Source organism: Triticum dicoccoides, chromosome 6A (assembly GCF_002162155.2).
Source record: "Triticum dicoccoides isolate Atlit2015 ecotype Zavitan chromosome 6A, WEW_v2.0, whole genome shotgun sequence".
In the NCBI taxonomy this organism is placed as follows: domain Eukaryota; kingdom Viridiplantae; phylum Streptophyta; class Magnoliopsida; order Poales; family Poaceae; genus Triticum; species Triticum dicoccoides.
Genome location: NC_041390.1, coordinates 459,788,065 through 459,807,139, shown reverse-complemented (window position 1 = coordinate 459,807,139; position 19,075 = coordinate 459,788,065). Strand labels below are relative to the sequence as shown.

Below are 19,075 nucleotides of genomic sequence, written 5' to 3'. Positions count from 1 at the left end.
GCGTCCGGACCGCCCTGCGAACGATACGAAACTGTGTTGAATGAATTCTGTGGTCCGGACGGTTATGAGAGATTTGTGGGGCCGCTTTGGGATGCCCTTAGATAGTTGCACGAACCCACGAACAAACGGTGTCAAGCCATCTGGTGGCCATGTGTTCAGATTACACAATCGCGCCAAGTCAACGGCCAATCGTGGGCCAGCACGACACTGACACACTGTATGCACAACAAGGGAAAGGGGATACTATACTGTATAAGGACTTGCGATAAGCCATGCGCCAGTTGCACCACTTGTCCCCCCCTCAATTTTCTCGGCCGCTACCGTTAGCATTACATTTATATGCTCCTCCCTGCCTCCTCTACTCGTCTCCTCCCGTCCTCCTCTTCTCTACTTGTCGCCATGACGAGCACATCTTCCCAGTTGAAGCATTGAAGATCGAACCAGTGCAAGCAATAAGGTAAGCGTCATCCCGTATGATCAATTTTCCCTTGCATGCAATTAACCTCCGGTGCTTTGCTAGTTGCTTTCTCATTTGAGAATTAGGTGCGTGCGGCTTTCTAGATAGGTGATGCAGCGCACAGGGTAGTTAGACCATTTAGCAAATTCATCATCAGTAAATAGATTATCCACGTTTTGCTTTAAGCTTGGTAGAAGCAGGTCTTTTAAGGTTAAGGCCTTAAGGGTCCATAGCTTAGCTTTGGTAAAGGAACAAGATGTCACGTATGACGATGAAGAGCAAATCAAAAATCATCACCTGAGAATAACCGTCGTGTTCATAGAGTAGGAAAGGAAGGGGTAGGCCTACCGTCTACGCCTTCCAAAGACTGCGTGAAACAACGTCAATTGCAGGCGTTTTAAAAAACAAATGACAAATGCATGCTTGACTGATCACTGGGACGGCTTTTTTGGTTTTTGGTTTTCATTTTTTTTTTCGGTTTCATCAGGTTTTTCAGTTTATGTCCACAAGGAGTCTGTACTTATGCGTCAAAGCACACATGTGCTTTTCATGTGAAAAAGCACAGTTGTACTTCCACGTGGAGCACATAAGTTTTCACTTTGAGAAAGTATTGTTGTGTGTGCTTCTGTTGAACGATGGTTGTGCCTCACCACGTGGGAGCACAGGTACTTCGTATAGTTTAGAAACACATGTCAGTTCATTTGGAAGCACAAGTTTTGTCAGAAAGGTTCATCAAAACCTATTAACATGAGAAGTAGTTTTAAAATTTGAGTATGAGAAACGCAATGGTGAAAATGATTTGTAGTTTGGATGTACAGTTCAAGAGATAAATCATTTCAAAAAATCGAATCTAAAAGGCACACACAAAAAAACCCACCCATCTCTTCCTGTGAGTTGGGAAGAAATCCCACCAAAACATAGTGCCACTTATCATTACTAGAGAAGGTGGGGTAACTTTAGCAAGAGATACCCTTTAACTAATGATTTCGCCTCGGCATATACCTTTTTATCTATCCCGGTGCACATGCACGTGAACGCTGGTGTTTGGAACCAAACGGTAAATATACCCAGAATTTTAACAACTCTGTAGCACATTGTCGTACGTGTATGATCATAGTGACAGTAACTTAGCTAGTAACAATGACCCACTCGAAGGCAAATTTGCTCACGTGGCAAGTAGTTAAGGGCATGTCCAACGCTGACCCACAAATTTTCTCCGGCATCCGTCCGTAAACAAGGGGGGCCAGTCCGTGGACACAAATGCAGGAGGTGGCCATCCAACGCTACCCGCATACATTTCAAACATGATTCAACTAAACCGGATGAAATTCATGCAAACACCACGAATTTCATTAAAGTTCAGATATAATTTACATAAAACGGATGATATTTCGACCGCTTAACTAAAAACTATAAGAAAATCTAAACCATATACAGGACAACCACTTTGTACATGTGGCTGCCCTGTCCTGCCACATATCCGTCGTTGTCCGTCATGTCGTCGTCGTTGTCATCCCTCCAGCAACGGAATGGCGTCGGAGGGCCGTGGCAGCCTTATCTGACGGTTGCCTGCCACTCACGAAGGAGCCGCTCCGCCTTCTAATGCGCAGTCCGGAGGGCCGCCTTGGCCACTGCAGACAGCGTCGGCGGAGACCCGACAGCGGACTTGTCCCTGCCGGCGTTGGTGGAGCAGTCGCTAAGTCACCACTCTTCGGTGATCTTGGCGAGCTCGCGTCAAGGCAGCGGCGACGCTTGGTGGTTGTCTCTGCGGTGGTCACGGAGCGGCCAAGCACCCACACGGCGGCGAGGTATGGGTCGTTATGGACCCATTTTGGCGCCACGTCACTCTTGGTAAACATGGAGTGGCGAGCGGCATTGTGCCAGCCGTACCACGCCTGCTGCCTCGCACCCGAGGCACCGCCGTAACCACCTCCTCCGCGGTAGTGGAGGATGCGGCCACGTGCCTTCGTGATCGCGGGCATATAGTATTCTACTCACTCTGTTAAGATAATTTATTTTTCTGTTCCATTCAAAAGATCACATAAACATCGTCTGGCTATTGAAACAAAAAAAATAGGTTCATCTAGCACTAGTAATTGACAATATAAATCTCTACGTACCAATCTAACATCGCACAAAATTACAAAGTAGCTCATGAAAAAGATGTATTTATTTAATAACACACAAATGACACCGCTAATATAGTGCTTTTTGAAGTGGCATAATGATCATTGTCCTATAAACTAGAGATGCTACATGCATATGTTGTAAAGTAGTGATCTAGATCTTATATTTCTTTACGAGGGAGTACTTTCCTTAGCACAATGTTTATGTTGGTTATAGAACTACACTATTTCCTATCACATAATATAAATATGCATACATTTAACTCACTAAAGGAGGTCTCTCTTTTTTGCTGGGAAAAGGGGATCTAGTTAACACAAAAGCTAAAGGGGTTTTCAATTCCTAGGGCATGCTTTGTTCCCATAGTACTTTGATGGTTTTGGCTTGCTAACGAGCATCACCAACTTATTCAAATTCTATTTAAAAGAATGCTTACAATGAAGGTAAGAAGTGGTGTCAATTGCATCGACAGGTGCTATGCAATACCTTGACCAGAAGCGAGAATAGACTTAGTGCAAGTGTTGGTTTTCCATTCAAGTCAGTAGTGCCCTGCCTGATTGCCACAGTTCCATTGAAAGTGAGTTTAGAGATGTGGACAACAAAGCAACTCCGCATCGCGGTTCTAATCACCTTCTTTTCTCCGGTTATTGTGCGACATCTGATAGAGAACAACCCCATATCAGGAACATCTTGCTATCAAATTCTCAATGCCAAACCCCTTGCATGGTTTAGCAACCGAGTGGATGCACCGGCAGCCAATCTAGCGGAGGATTATTCAAGCAGACCGGATCGCATAAACTCCTCCACTGAGAGGCTACATTGGCTAGACACATGGGACCATATGAAGCACCTAACCAACATCTCCACTGGCCTTCCTCATGCGACTGAAGCGATCAAAGATGCAAGAACCGCATGGGAAAACTTGACGGCAACGGTTCAAAATGCAACTTCCCCGGGGATAGAGAAGGGGAGGCTCTGCCCGTACTCGGTTCACGGAATGAACGCTTCCAAGTCGGAGGGTGGTCACTTTACCATGGACATACCATGTGGGCTTGTTGCAGGTTCCTCCATAACTGTCATAGGCACTCCTGGCAGCCTCTCTGGTAATTTCTGGATTGATCTTGTCGGGACGGCACTCCCGGGGGAACCTGAAAAACCCATTATGCTGCGCTACAATGTTCGTTTAACTGGCGATAAATTTGCTGAAGGTCCAGTCATAGTGCAGAACGCCTTCACTGCAAGTAATGGCTGGGGTTATGAGGATCGTTGTCCTAGCAGCAACTCCAACAATGCAACTCAAGGTAGTAATTTAAACTTGCTTATTACTAGTAGTTGTTATTGTGGTGCCTCACACTACTTAGCTCAGTTAGCTGATATCTCCTTTCACAGTGGATGATTTGGAGAGATGTAACTCCATACTGGGTAGAGAAGAAAAAAGCATAATGAACTCTACACATCACACTGGTCCCAAGCAAGGTGGAAAGCCAAGCACATATTTTCCTTTTAAGCAGGGATACCTTGCTATCACAACTCTCCGGATAGCACTTGAAGGAATCCATATGACGGTTGACGGGAAACATATTACTTCATTTGCATACCGAGCGGTAATTTTCTCAATCCGAGACAGGATTTTCAGCACCCGGGTGCTCCTACACCGTCTATGAATAGTAAATTAAAAATTGAAAAAAAAATCTAAAACTTTGGGACATCAAAACATGATCAAACTTTTGATGATCTTGCAAAGTTTTAGCTAAAAATAACATTCGATGAGCCCTCATCTGAAAAAACAAAATTATTTTTCAAAGTTTATGTACATTTTTAGCAGTGATTTTGTTTTTCTGGTGAGGGCTCCACGAAGGTTATTTGTTGTTGAAACTTTGCAAGAACATCAAATCTTTGGTCATCTTTGATACTTTAAAGTATCCGATTTTTTTTGTTTTTTCTTCATTTCTTTACGAAATTACTATTCATGAGGGTGTAGGGGCATCCGGGAGCTGTTACACCTTTCTCAATCTTCTCCCATGTGGATCATGAAATAAATGTGATGTTGCTCAAATCCTTACAGTCTAAGTTTCTGTTATTAGGGCTCGGAACCTTGGTTTGGTACTCAAGTACGGATTTCTGGCGAGTTCAAGCTAGCAAGTGCCATTGCAAGTGGATTGCCTACCTCCGAACACTTGGAAAATAGCCTTGATCTTGAAATGCTAAAGTCATCACCTATTCTAGACGGCAAAGATCTCGACCTTGTGATCGGGATCTTCTCAACAGCAAACAACTTCAAACGTAGAATGGCGATTCGAAGGACGTGGATGCAATATGATGCAGTGCGTAACGGAACAGTTGCTGTCCGATTTTTTGTTGGCCTGGTAAGATACTAAACAATACTAATGATTTCAATCAACTGACAAGGTTTTTTTTTTTGCGGGGATGACAAGGGTTTCAAAGTGTCGCTTTTTTTCTTTCACTGCTTCTGTTTACATATTATTAAGACGGTCCAGACTCCTGACACCAAAGTTGGTATTGTTTTATTTATTAAAAGCATACAAATCTGATGGTAAATAAGGAACTCCGAAATGAGGCACGCACATATGGTGACATTCAGGTGTTGCCCTTCATTGATTACTACAGCCTAATTACATGGAAGACACTAGCAATATGCATCTATGGGGTAAACACTGATGTTTTCATAATTAATTTATGCTTCTCCATATCTTTGCTTTTGTGTGCTCAATTAACACTGATTTATTTGAACAGACCAGTGCTGTGTCAGCCAAGTATCTGATGAAAACAGACGATGATTCTTTTGTTCGAGTACATGAAATCTACTCCTCCGTAAAACAGCTGAATGTCAGTAACGGTTTGCTTTATGGTCGCATCAATTCAGACTCGGGTCCTCACAGAAATAATGAAAGCAAGTGGTACATAAGCCCGGAGGTAATGTCCCCACATAGAAACGTTCGCTGCCATATATAGGGGTGCTGAGATTTTCTGATGCATTCTGCTTCTGTAGGAATGGCCTGAAGAGAAATACCCACCATGGGCCCATGGACCAGGATATGTGGTTTCGGAAGACATTGCAAGGACAATCAACATTTGGTATAAAACAAATCGTCTAAAGGTATTTTTCTTTAGGCGGAAGTGTAACCTATGGCTCTGTGCTATACATGCTAGATTTTTTTTTCTTTTTCGACAAGGAGGATAACCCCCCTCTGCATTTAGTGATGAACATAGACATATTTTTTATACTAGCAAAACAGCCCGTGGGTTGCAACGGGAGAAAAAAAATCATAATCTCCAATTGCCATGACCATATTTTGCTACATCACCGAGATACACTATCACTCTCAATTCCGTTAAATCATGAACAGTTTTTTAAATCATGAACATGTTTTTAAACTCGTGCACATATTTGAAATCGTGAACAATTTTCAAATTCATGAACACTTTTATAAATTTTCATAATTTTCCAAGATCAAGACCATTTTTTGAATTCACAACATTTTATGCTATTTGCAAACATTTTTCTAAAATTGTGAAAATTTTCTTGAATCGGCGAACATTTCTAGAATGAACGAACATTTTCTTAAAAATTTGGGGAACCACTATTAAAATTCAAGAATATTTTTCCGATTTCACGAACATTTTTTTTGAAATGCATGGTATTTTTTTAAATCAACAAAAAATTATGAATGAATAAACTATTTTGTAAGTCATGAACAGTTTTTGAATTTTTGAGATATTTTCCCATTCATGAACATTTTTTGAATTGGCCAAATTTTGTTCAGTTTCATTAACATTTTATAATACACGAAAATTTTAAATATCATGGTTTTTTTGATTTCCTGAACATTTGTTTTCAAAATTACGAACATTTTTTAGAAAATCACGAACATTTTTTTGAATTGACAAACATTTACGATTTATTAAAAAAATACTTAAAAATTCTCATTTTTATAATTTTAGGAACTATTTTGAAGTCCCAAAATATTTAAAATATAAAAACACAAAAAGGAAAAAATAAATAAAAACAAAATTAAAAAAACAGGCTGCCCGGACATGTGCCGGCCCAAATGGGCGCGCTGCGTCTTCTCTCAGTGCGCAGTATAGGAGGGCCCTACTGCATGGGCCAGCCCAGGTGGTAATTCCCCAGTAAGAAACATTTTTTATCATTAATATGTGGCATTGATGGGTAATACTTTGCAACTTTGGGGCAATTTCCGTGATGTTTCACCAGAAGCAATAGCCCTTTTATTATTAAGTATAGATTATTCAACAAAGCCTTACAAAATAAATATATGGATCAACCTAAAGCCATCTTCCTGGTGAAGCCTGTCGCCCTACCTACAATGTTAACTATGTGTCCTGACCTCTCGCCAACACACACACACTGAAAACCGGTGGCCTCACCAACCCTCTCGTCGGCTAGCCGGGAGCACCAACTAGTGTAACACACCCTCAACGCACACCACATGTGTACACTCTAGAATCCACCGCCATTATTTTCCACCATCACATCTTCAAGCGTCGACGCCATCACGACACCAGACAAAGCCACCCTCATGCCCGCGACCATCAAACAGTGTCCAACGCTGAGACCCCATTGCACCATGCTGCCCAGACTTGCTGTCGTCGAGGCCATAGATGCCATGCCGCTTCACCTGGTCACCGCATGAGAAGCATGCAGAGACCCGCGTCCAGCCACCAAAGCCAAACACTTGCCCCACCAGCTGATGAATGGCTCCAAAGATGATGCCCCAATGGGGGTGACAACGCCGGAATGTCGCCATCATCCGATCTGGAAAGCCCAAATCCAAGTTTCCCCCGGAGCACACAGGGACAAAGAATCGCCGCATGACGCCTCTAGCGAGGTAATGATGCCCATAGGCGCTGTCGTCGATGATTCCGACCGAGGTTGAAATAAGCTTTCGTTGGCATACTCACATTCAATGCTGGCTAGACAACCGGATCCATCTCCACTGTCTTCCACCACACCCCAAGGGAACGTCCCTGCCATCGGTAGACATCCGTACACGAGCAAAGCCACAACCATGCCATCATCGCCAGGAACCACCGCACCGCCGGGGTGGGTCGTTGACTGCGGAAGAAGTCACATTGCTGCATGACCGACACCGTACACGCGCGGCATACGCCAGACCGGGACACCCGCTTGAAGATCCACCGCGGTCGCGCCCCAGAACCACGGGAGAGGAAGGTCCTGTCACCCCGTCCTTGGCGGCCTCATGGCTTAGCCCACGGCGACCTCAGGAGGTGACGAGAGAGTGGGTGAGAGTGGAGGGGCTTTAGATGAGAGATCTCACCGGCGGCTGATGGTTGGGCGGGAGGGGTACTGAGATCGGCCGATCCTTTTTTGGATCGAGACGAACCAATTACCCTCCCACTATACATGCTAGATGTAAACTAACAAACGACCTGCCAAACCACAAACATGTCACCTAGAGGTATATTAGTTTAGGAAAGGAAAATGTTTCCGGCCGCAGTGCTGGTTGAAACGTTGCGGCGGACGCACGCGGGCCTTGCGATCACTCTCAGTCATGCGAGTACTAAGCAATGGGAGCACTCCTGTCGAATCGTTTTTTATCATCTTATTCTCCCCCACGACGCGGACGCTAGGGGTTGTTGCAACCGCTCCGCTTCCTCCAACTCCGCTGCCTGCGCGCAATGCACCAGCATGAAGAGCCCCCGCTGGTAAGGCGAGCCACATCGGGAGCGAAGAAGAGGACGAGGGTGGAGAAGTCACGACAGGGGGAGCTCAAAGAGGTCGCGCGCGGTGCTGGTGCCCGTCAATGGCCTGTGACCAACAATGGCGTGCAACAGCGGGGCGATGCTGAAACTATTCATACGAAAGCTTGTTTGGGTAGAGCCGGATCTAAGTGTTGGGTAGGTATATAAAGGTTCAACTAGTGGTATATAAAGCTTCAACAAAGACATCATACAACTGAGAAGCTACAATCGTTCATAAAAAATCTTCAACTGTAGTTTGAAAAATCTTTGACTGGACAAGCGTGCGACTGAAAAAAGATTCAACCAAAAGACTGCTTTTGGGGCACACGGCGGGAGCTGCATCCAGCGACACAAAATGCTACGACCGGCATCGTTTTCTATTGGAAGCATGGAGAGCATGTTGATGTTGGTGCTAAAGGGGGCGGCTATAGTGTGGTGCTAAAGGGGGCGGCTATAGTGTGCAGACGATGGCGCGTGCTGGAACCATGAGAAAAAAAATGCTGAAACAAGGCAATGAAAATGTTGTGAACATGGTTGCTGCGAGCTGGAACCAGCGATGGGCGCGAGCTGGAACCAGCGATGGGCGCGAGCTGCAAACGGGGAGGCCCTGGTGCTACAACTAGCTATGCGGCGAGCTGGAACCAGTACGTCGCCAAGCTAAAAACGGCCATGCAACATGCTACTACGAGGTGACGCTGACGACCATGGAGGCGACGAGGCGACAACCGATGCTGCGAGGGTGGTGGTGGAAACTACGCAGGGTGGGAGAGGTCGTGGAAACTGCCGGGGAAGGGGGGTGGAAGACGTTGGGAGGAAGAAGAAGCCATCAACGACATGCACCGAGGGACGAGATGGGGAGGCGTGCGCGAGAAAGATTAGCAGCGGGGGGTGGAGGGCGGCGCTGCCGCTCATGCGTGCGAGGAATGGGACGAGGAAAGGGCGTGATCTAATGGCCACACGTGAAGCGATCGGTGCTGGGCAGGCGACTGGCCGAATTGCTCGGACGGCGCACCGGTCTAGTACTCGCCTTTAGCAAAAGTAGGCTACTAGCCATGTCTGTAAACCGCAAAGAGGTCACATATGGGAGTATGATTTCCCTATTAAAAGAGGCACCCAAGATATATTCAAGTTGTTGTTTAACGTAAAGCTCTACTACAAGCACGTAGTACACATATAGTAGAGACCTCTATGCACATAGTTAGTACTGCTGCGACAGAAATAAATACGAGCGGGATAAATGAGTTATACCTTCTAGTAGGCTAGGCCGAAGCCGCGACTGTGATGGCAACGATGTCCTCGGCGGCCTTCTTCTCGGCTTCAAGTTTCTTGGTGGCGAATCAATCGGCTTCGGATTGTTGACTAATGATGGCGGTCAAGGCGAAGACGATGAAGACGAACGGCGGCGAGCAGTCGTGTAGGAAATGCTTCTCAAAAACATGATCGCCCCTATACCATATAGGATCATGAGAGACGGGGTTTCGGAGGTCTACCCTCCCGTCAACCGTGTATGCGATGGATGGGATGGGATCAGCAGCGATAGCGGCAGCAAAAGGAACGACAATGGAAGCAGAGCAGATGCGATATGTTCTTCTGATGGCGGCTAGGGTTGCCAAAGCGTCCACTATATATGCGCGGTGGGATAGGAAAACATGGGCTAAACCCACACGCCCGAGTCGGCGACAGCCCCACGATCTGACGTCATAGGTGTGAGCTCGGTCGGCTCATTCCCGCAACCCACGACACGCGCGCACATCATGACGAGGCGAGGCGGATGGGAAGCACTTCTCTTCTCAAGCTCCAATAGCACGTCGAAAGAGAATCTTTTATAAGAAAGTCTAACTTCTCTTTCACTAAGGGTGAAACTAAATCACAACCCACATGGACCTTTATAGATTTTCTGAAATTGTTACCTGGGCCCAACACCCATCCTATATTTCAACAATTATTTGATCTTGTCTGCTACCGGCGGACAGACTAGAGAGCTAAACAAGATGTCCTTGATTCTTGCAGATGTTCAAACTAGAAGATGTGGCAATGGGCATATGGGTTGACGAAATGAAGAAGGGTGGTTTACCCGTGAAATACGAAACAGATGAAAGGATTTACACTGATGGCTGTAAGGAGGGGTACACTGTTGCTCACTATCAAGAATCAAGGAACATGCTATGTATGTGGGAGACACTCTTAAGGACAAATCAAGCAATGTGCTGCAACTAACTAATCCAGAAGCAATTTTGATGGTGCGAATATATTTTTTGTAAATTCAGGAGTATATCTTTTAAATTCATGAACATTTTTAAAAATATAAAAATCCGGATTTTTTTTCAAAGGGAGGAGTTGTCGCCTTTTTAATCTGTTTCCTATTTGGGAAGCAAACAGCTACGCTAGAAGCTTCCGGTGGCATCGGAGGAAGAGGTTTGTGGGGTCCTGATGGCGGACAAGGCACAACGATGGAGGGCGCGGATGTTGGAGACGGAGAACTTCGGGCGTGTTTGGTTCCAGTTTGGAAGAGTAGCTGTATTGCATACACATCTCAACCCAGCCTGGCTCTAAAAAAACAACCTCATAGACGACATCTGCGAGTTGTTTGGTTGTCTGCATATGGACTTCCTGCATTAGGGGATCAACTTTGGCATGTTGTTTGGTTGCCTGCATTGTCTTGGCTCTTGCAACTACACGTTGTTTGGTTGCCCGCATGGGGTATGATTAAGATTTAGCACTTGCACTTAGCACACATGGCTAAGAGCTAGCAGAGGAAGGAGGAGAAGAAATGCAGTGTGTTCGGACCATGGCGACTGCGGTGGATAGTGGTCGTGGCGCCGTGTCCGACATGACGAGCATGGAGTCGTGGACGAGCGACCCCGCCGGCGGCACGGCAAGCGACACCGTCGGTGAACTGGTTGTGGTGCTCGCGCAAAGACAGTGGACAGAGGAGGAGAATGCGATGCTCGCGCCATGGTATCGTCAGTGCAGTGGACGAGAGAGGAGGTCGAGATAATCGACGCTGGAAACGACTCCAGTGTAGTAGGACGAGAGAGAGGAGGCGAAGATGATCGACCCCGTCGGCGGCGTGGCGAACTGTAGTGTGCGCGAAGGCAGAGGACACAAGAAAGCAGTGTGCGCGCCATTGCAGCGTCAGTGCAGAGGAGGACGACAGAGAGTAGGCCGAGATGAGCGACGCCGGAAACGACTCTAGTGTAGTAGCACGCGGGTAAGGAGATCAAGGGGAAGGGCTTCAGCGTCAAGAGGGATGAATAGGAGGGCTCGGAGCAAAGGACAGAGGAGCTCGACATGATGGCGTGAGTGCACTAGATTGCTGTTGAAAGAGAGATAAAGCTACAATCGTCAAAACCAAAAACTTGCAACGCGAATGTTGTGAGGGACTGTGAGATTAGGCTGTTGGTCAAAGGAAATTTCAAATGATCGATCGTGCGCAACGAATCTGACAAAATTTGTCCAGAATAACTTCAAAAGGGAACACGAGATCAAAAATTTACGGCCGACGAAACTACGAACCGATCGCCTGAATGAAACCGTAGTATCGAGGTGCATCTTTTTCGTGTAGAGCTTACCTTGAATCGAAGCACCGTTGTATAGATCAGAGGGAGGAGATTAGACACGAGCTTAGTGGAGGTTGAAGAAGAACTCACATAATCACCTCGCATCCCTCACGTCTCCACTCGTGCAAGGGCCCATCGGCTTGCGCTCGCCTCGGTCTAACTCGCGAAAAACTGCCGATTTCTGAGTTTTCAGTGAGCTAGGCCCAGAGATGCTTTAAGTTTTGTACTATGCAGGCCCAACAGGAAAACAAAGCAACCAAACAACCCATTCATTTCCCGCACGAGCCTGGTTGAGTCTCATGCGAACAACCAAACACACCCTTCATAAACGTCATGTACCATATTATCTCTCCCTCGTCGCCTTCTCGACCTAGGTCGCCGGAGAGCCTGCCAGATAACTCCAGCACAACAACAGATGTAGCCGTCCATGTATGCTGCTAGCGGAATCGAGGCTTCCAGTCCAGAATTCATGAGCACCATCACCGCAAAAAAACATAAAAATAGAATCATGAGCACCAAATACATCGACACTGTAGGTACAAACAGTTCGCGGTAGACAAAAGATCTTGAGCAATCAAGGGCTAAATGCGTGTGAAAGCATTGAAAACATTACCACTGCCTTCATATTGTTACTTAGTCAAAATCAATCGAAGCAACAAGTGGAGTCACGAAAAGCAACCATTAAACCACGGAACTGGCAGTTTATATTGTAACTCGGTTTACTCCATGTTAGAGCTCGGTTTACTCCATGTTAGAGCATCTCTAGCAGACCTCGCATAACGTCGCGACCCATAAAATAACCGCCAAAATACGGGTCGGCGCGGAAAATCCTGTCCGACCCGTAAATCTTTTTGCGTGGCGCGACAAAAAATCTCTCTCAACCTTTAGATTCATGAGGTGGGAGGCCGACCTGAGCTCGACCTTTATCCGCAGCGAGATTTGGCGCGAGGGAAATTTCCGCGCGGCCGTTCCCGCTCCCCCACCCGTCCGCCACCATTGCCCCCGCCACCACCCGCTCCGGTGCATCTTCCCGGGTAGTTTTCCGCCGCCATGGATGACTCCCTACCGTTCCCCGTCACCGTCGAGGTCACGCACGGTCAATCCCTTCCGGCGGATCTCGTCGTCGGCCATGTTGGCCCCGCCATCGCCCAAGGCACAACTGCGCCTGCCCACAAGCGGCAGGACAACGTGGTCGTGCAGAGTGGGAATCCGGCTGGCCCCGCCGGGAAGGCCCGCGCTCCAGGCGCCAGCGTCGCTGCCGATCCCGGCCGGCGGCGGAGAAGGTTGACAAGGTCTCGGGCGTAAAGCGGAAGAGGATTCCGGCTACAACGAGTCCGGCTCCTTCATCCACTCCCTCCGCCCCGGCAAGAGTTCCCTGACGATGTCGTTCAACGGCGCTGCTTCCATCGCTAGCGAGGTGTTTGATGAAATGTCCGGAAGGTATGCCTCTTCGGTCCCTTCAATTTTATTTTCTTTTCGCCATTGCGGTAGCTCGTGACTTGTTGTCGTTCATTATAGTGGTGGTTCGAACAATGCCACTACCGAGTTCATGAACTTGTTGGACACCAACGTCGTTGACATCGATCAAGCCCCATCACGATCTTGGAAGATCAAATCTTGATCAAGGCCCGGAGTGCGGTTTCTATTGATGCTTGCATGGGTACTTCTCAAACCGCCAAGAGGTATTGGCAAAGGATCGAAGATCAATACTTCCGCATGATGGCAAAATATCCTAATAGGACTCCACACACCTGTTGGTCACTCCAAGGTCGTTGGGACGTGATCAAGCCGATTTATAGGCGTTGGGCTGCTTGCTTGGAACAAGCTCGCAAATGCCCCCCCCCCCCCGAGTGGAACCGTGGAATCCGACTATGTGAGTTCACGTTCCAAGTGATGCAAATCATTTGTAGCATTTAAAGTGATTGCATAATTTGACATTGTTTTAATTGTGTAGGACAAAATTTCCCAACAAAGATACAAAGACATGGAAGTTTCGGAAGGCAAATTCTTCAAACTAGAGCATTGTTGGGACTTGCTCAAAGAGTGCGAGAAGTGGAAGTTGATTGACAAAGAATCCCCACCGAAGGGAGGTTCACTTACGAACATGGATGAAGATGAGGATGATGATGGGCCAAGAAACTTGAACAAGCCCAATGGTGACAAGAAGACTCAGGAGAAGATAAAGAGGGAGCACGAAGCGTCGAGCTTGTGGGACAAGATTGATGCCAGGGTGCAATCAAATGAGTTGATATTAGCGAAGATGTTGGAGATTAAGAAAGAGTTGGCCGAGAAGAAGGCATGGGAGAAGCAAGAAAAATGGCAATTGCTCAAGGACGAGGGGCTGCGCAAAGCGGCCATTGAGGAGAGAAGAGCACGTGTCGCTGAAAACAAAGCCATGTCCAAGTTGCTTGCCGAAGAGAACAAAATCATGACATTGAACCGCAATGACATGGGCGACCTTACCGAAGAATGGCATGATATGGTAAGAAGAGAAATCTTGAAGAGGATAATGGTTGCATCGGCCAGTGCATGTTACAGTGCTAGAGATGTTTTCTCAACGGGGTTTGGAACCAATGTCGCTGATGCATTCAGTGCACCAGCCGATGATTTCGGTGCAGGAGTTGGAACAAGCGTCGGAGGTGGACTCGGTGGTTCCGATGACCTCCATGGACTCGATGGCGCGGAGTGAAAATCGACCAAGATGATGCCGGACGTGTGAACTGTGTTCTATTGTTTGAATCTAAACTCATTTGATGGAATCAATGTCAAATTCGATAATTGGCCGTCTTCGGTTTGCGGGTCGATGCGACGGCGCCCATGTAGACCCTGCGTAGCCGACCCGTAAAAGAGCATATTCACCGAATATCCTTTTTTACGGGTCCGTTTCGTGGGTCTGAGTCTGATCTCGCCCGCGCCGGCCCGCACATACCCTTTTCCGCGAACTGTAAAAGCCTTATACCGGTCAGCGTTTTACGTGGTCTGCTAGAGTTGCTCTTATGCCCAGTGCACCAACGGGGTCTCAATCTAACCAATATGACCTTTTAAACCATGTGTACTACCAATACAAGCTTCTAAACCATGTACAGTTAATATACCATGTAGTCAACACACAACTATGCTGAGTTCCATTGTCTGTACGAGGAAAAATGGACTCTACATATCTGTCAATAAGTTCGGACATTTCAGTCGCCAAAAAAAATTTCGGACATTCAACAATTCATTTTTGTGAAAGAGTCTGAGACAAAGAAATATTGGCAGATGACAAGTAACCAATGTGAGTTCGGACTAGCGTCAGCCATCAAACATGTTAGGAATTAATTATATTTAATTAATGGGATAATCTCCTTTTGTAACTAACGTGTGGTTAGTACGTGCTAACCGTCGCGTCCCTCTCTCCCGCCTATTGTAAGGAACATGTTGTTCCGGATGCATCCCTTCTTTAGGGGATATAAATTGCAAAGACATCATTATTAGTAATAGTGGGATTGTTACTCATCAATCGTTTTGTTTTCTATCACACTATCATATCTTCTGGACACCATAGACCTTGGTTTATTCTATGAAAATAATTAAGATATAACCATAGTTGGATGTTGTGATACTAGGCATGTATAATATCCCCATAATCCTAAATCATAGACTGGTCATGTCTTCTCTAACGGAGGAGAACCTTTAGTGGCTGCACCCACCAGTCATTCTGAATCATTGTTTTGTATGAAGCATCACAAAGATGTATGTGGCTTCTCAGAATGATGAACTTTGTGGAAAGTTCAATAGCGATTGGTTCATTGGGACTACCCAGCATTATCTATGAAGATAATGTTGTTTGTTTTGCGTAGATGCAAGCAGGTTATAAAAGCATATTGGAATGTGTATTGCTCTGAAATTATTTAGCTCCATGAGTTGCAAAGAAACTAGAAGCTAAATACTTGCAAATGACGTCATGTGATAATCTCGGTGGTTTACAAAGTCTTTACCAAGTTTTTAATTCCCGAAATATGGTAATGGAATAGGTATGAGATGACTTGGTTGTTTGCAATGTTCATGGGGAGTGCGCTCCTAAAAGATAACATGTTTCAGATTTTCGGATCTTTGATATTGCACTCTTTTTTTTTATGAGTTTTTTCCTAAATGATTTCTCATAGAAGGTTTTTAATGAGGCAATAATAATACAAACATTGTAATATGTTATTTTCTTCTTATTTTCCCATTGGGTTTTTGAAAGGAGTTTTTGGTGGCATATTATGTATGTCTCCTCATATTTTTCTCAAAGTGTTTTTGGAGGGGCATTTTTCAAGATGATGATTCTAAATAGTCAACGCAGAGATTAGAGGGAGTGTTAGAAATTAATTATATTTAATTAATGGGATAATCTTCTTTTGTAACTAACGTGCGATTAGTACATGCTAACCGTCACGTCCTTCTCTCAGTCTATTGTAAAGAACATGTCGTTCCGGATGCATCCCTTCGAGGGATATAAATTGTAAAGACATCATCATCAGTAATAGTGAGATTGTTACTCTTCAGTTGTTTTGTTTTCTATCAAAACAAACGAGTGACATAACAGAAATCTTCACAGCCCTGCCTTGCGAGTCAGGGTCCGCCGCATTAAGTCGGCTTATATGCCTCACGTACCCCTGCTTTTCCGCGTTCACGTATACATCATGAAAATACATCTAGCACACATCTCCAATCAAGAAATTACAGTCCATTAGATACCAGGAGCAAGTGTGCACAGGTGCCAAAACAACACCGCCTTCTATTACCAAGAGGCAAGAGCTTTAAGGAGGTCACTGATCAAGGAGACAATCTTTGGATGTGCCATTCTGTACTCCCACTTACTTCTCGTTGTGAATACTATAGCCTGTTTATATCAAAAAGTATTTTGTTCAAAACTACATTGCCATGTTCAAGGATATTCAAATGACGATTACTGACAAAGTCAAAATGAATTAACAAAATCAAATGAAAATGTGTAGAATACTCAGGACATGCAGGCGAGACTGTTGGACTTGCCAGTTCTCAAAAAGGTTTGGTGTCAATCTATAGCCATCCCAGTAATCAGGTTTTGGGATGAACCTACGACAGAACAAGAAAACGGCAACGGGGTTAGGGCATCTCCAAGGCTGACACGCAAAGTTGCTCTAGCATCCGTCCATGATAGGGGTCCAGTCCGCGAACACGGATGCGGGAAGCGGTTATCCAACAATGTCCACCTCATTTGAAACAAGGTTCAACTATCTGATGATTCTATATTTTACGCATTTTTAGAGTTCATTTGTTGCATGTTCTCTTTATATATCATGTCATGTTGAACCAAATAGTTGTCCATTATGTATGATTATCGGTATTTACACTTATCATTGTGAGAATTGCACATTTAGTGTTTTATTTAGGTTTTATTAGTTTTCTCTCTTTACTTGTATCTACAAGTGTTTTGAAGCAACTTAGGACCAAGCATGATGAAAGGACCAAGGATGGGTTCGATACAAAGTCAGCCATGGTCAGACTTAGCCATTTCAGAGGTCGGAAAAAGACATTTTTTTTGAAGTGCCCCAAATCAAGATATAAGACCAGAAACAGATCGGCGTCGTTCATACGAATCCAACGAGCCCAAGAACCTCAAATTCCGAGTTCGTGTGAAGATTTGACGGCCATTTTACCGGAGGAGTACATATCAGAAGACGGCGTTCCGAACGACCGCACACGGTCGTTTCGGCGGTCGTTTGACATGCAGACAGCTTCGAAAGTTGCCTTACAAACATGATTCTTGACCGATTTTCTCCCCGTTCGATCCCACGGGATCCTTGGCTCGTAAAAAGAGATTTGGAAAGGATTTGGCTCATTATGAGTCCTTGGATGAAGCCCACGAAGAGAGGAGGCTAGGGAGGCTCGATATATATCATCCTCAACCCTAGCCACCGTCTCCATCATCCAACACATTGAAGAAAATATGCCCTAGAGGCAATAATAAAGTTGTTATTTATATTTCCTTATATCATGATAAATGTTTATTATTCGTGCTAGAATTGTATTAACCGAAAACTTGGTACATGTGTGAATACATAGACAAACAGAATGTCACTAGTATGCCTCTACTTGATCAGCTCGTTGATTAAAGATGGTTAAGTTTCCTAGCCATGGACAAAGAGTTGTCATTTGATGAACGGTATCACATCATTAGAGAATGATGTGATTGACTTGACCCATCCGTTAGCTTAGCACGATGATCGTTTAGTTTACTGCTATTGCTTTCTCCATAACTTATACATGTTCCTATGACTATGAGATTATGCAACTCCCGAATACCGGAGGAACACTTAGTGTGCTATCAAACATCACAACGTAACTGGGTGACTATAAAGATGCTCTACAGGTGTCTCGGATGGTGTTTGTTGAGATGGCATAGATCAAGATTAGGATTTGTCACTCAGTGTATCGGAGAGGTATCTCTGGGCCCTCTCGGTAATGCACATCACTATAGGCCTTGCAAACAATGTGACTAATGAGTTAGTTACGGGATGTTTCATTACGGAACGAGCAAAGAGACTTGCCAGTAACGAGATTGAACTAGGTATTGAGATATCGACGATCAAATCTCGGGCAAGTAACATACCGATGACAAAGGGAACAACGTATGTTGTTATGCTGTTTGACCGATAAAGATCTTTGTAGAATATGTAGGAACCAATATGAGCATCCAGGTTCCGCTATTGGTTATTAACCGGAGATGAGTCTCGGTCATGTATACATAGTTCCCGAACCCGTAGGGTCCGCACGCTTAACGTTCAGTGACGACAGGTATTATGAGTTTATGTGTTTTGATGTACCGAAGGTTGTTCGGAGTCCCGGGTGTGATCACAGGCATGACGAGGAGTCTCAAAATGGTCGAGACATAGAGATTGATATATTGGACGGCTATATTCAGGACACTGTAAGTGTTCCGGGTGATTTCGGAGAAAACCGGAGTGCCGGAGGGTTACCGGAACCCTCCCGCTGACTAGTGTGGGCCTAGATGGGCCTTAGTGCAGAGAGAGAGGGGCTGCCAGGGCAGGCCGCGCGCCCCCTCTCCCTTGGGTCTGAATTGGACTAGGAGGAGGTGGCGCCCCCTTTCCTTTCTCTCTCCCACTCCTTCCTTCCCCCTCCTAGTAGGACTAGGAAAGGAGGAATCCTACTCCTACTAGGAGGAGGA

At 45.5% G+C, this 19,075-nt stretch overlaps 1 protein-coding gene across 2 annotated transcripts; it reads left to right on the top strand.

Moving 5' to 3' along the window:
* The first annotated feature begins 359 nt into the window (after nucleotides 1-359).
* LOC119319329 (beta-1,3-galactosyltransferase GALT1-like) lies at nucleotides 360-10,965 on the top strand. 2 transcript variants are annotated; one of them, XM_037593821.1, is made up of 8 exons: nucleotides 360-457; nucleotides 3,025-3,882; nucleotides 3,971-4,185; nucleotides 4,666-4,947; nucleotides 5,121-5,249; nucleotides 5,336-5,515; nucleotides 5,592-5,699; nucleotides 10,334-10,965. In XM_037593821.1, exons 2-8 carry the CDS (start codon nucleotides 3,171-3,173, stop codon nucleotides 10,538-10,540), a joined length of 1,833 nt encoding a protein of 610 aa, XP_037449718.1. In that variant the 5' UTR covers nucleotides 360-457; nucleotides 3,025-3,170; the 3' UTR covers nucleotides 10,541-10,965. The 2 variants fall into 2 exon arrangements, with proteins under 2 accessions (XP_037449718.1, XP_037449719.1); XM_037593822.1 differs by having other exon boundaries at nucleotides 404-457; nucleotides 3,054-3,882.
* The last annotated feature ends 8,110 nt before the right edge of the window (nucleotides 10,966-19,075 follow it).

What these genes read in the sequence shown, in the direction of transcription:
- LOC119319329 (XM_037593821.1), top strand. Translation starts at nt 3,171, where the DNA reads ATGTGGACAACAAAGCAACTCCGCATCGCGGTTCTAATCACCTTCTTT. An exon ending in TCCGATTTTTTGTTGGCCTG is followed by an intron (nt 4,948 to 5,120) that starts GTAAGATACTAA and finishes ATTTATTAAAAG; the next exon opens with CATACAAATCTGATGGTAAA. An exon ending in AGTGGTACATAAGCCCGGAG is followed by an intron (nt 5,516 to 5,591) that starts GTAATGTCCCCA and finishes CTGCTTCTGTAG; the next exon opens with GAATGGCCTGAAGAGAAATA.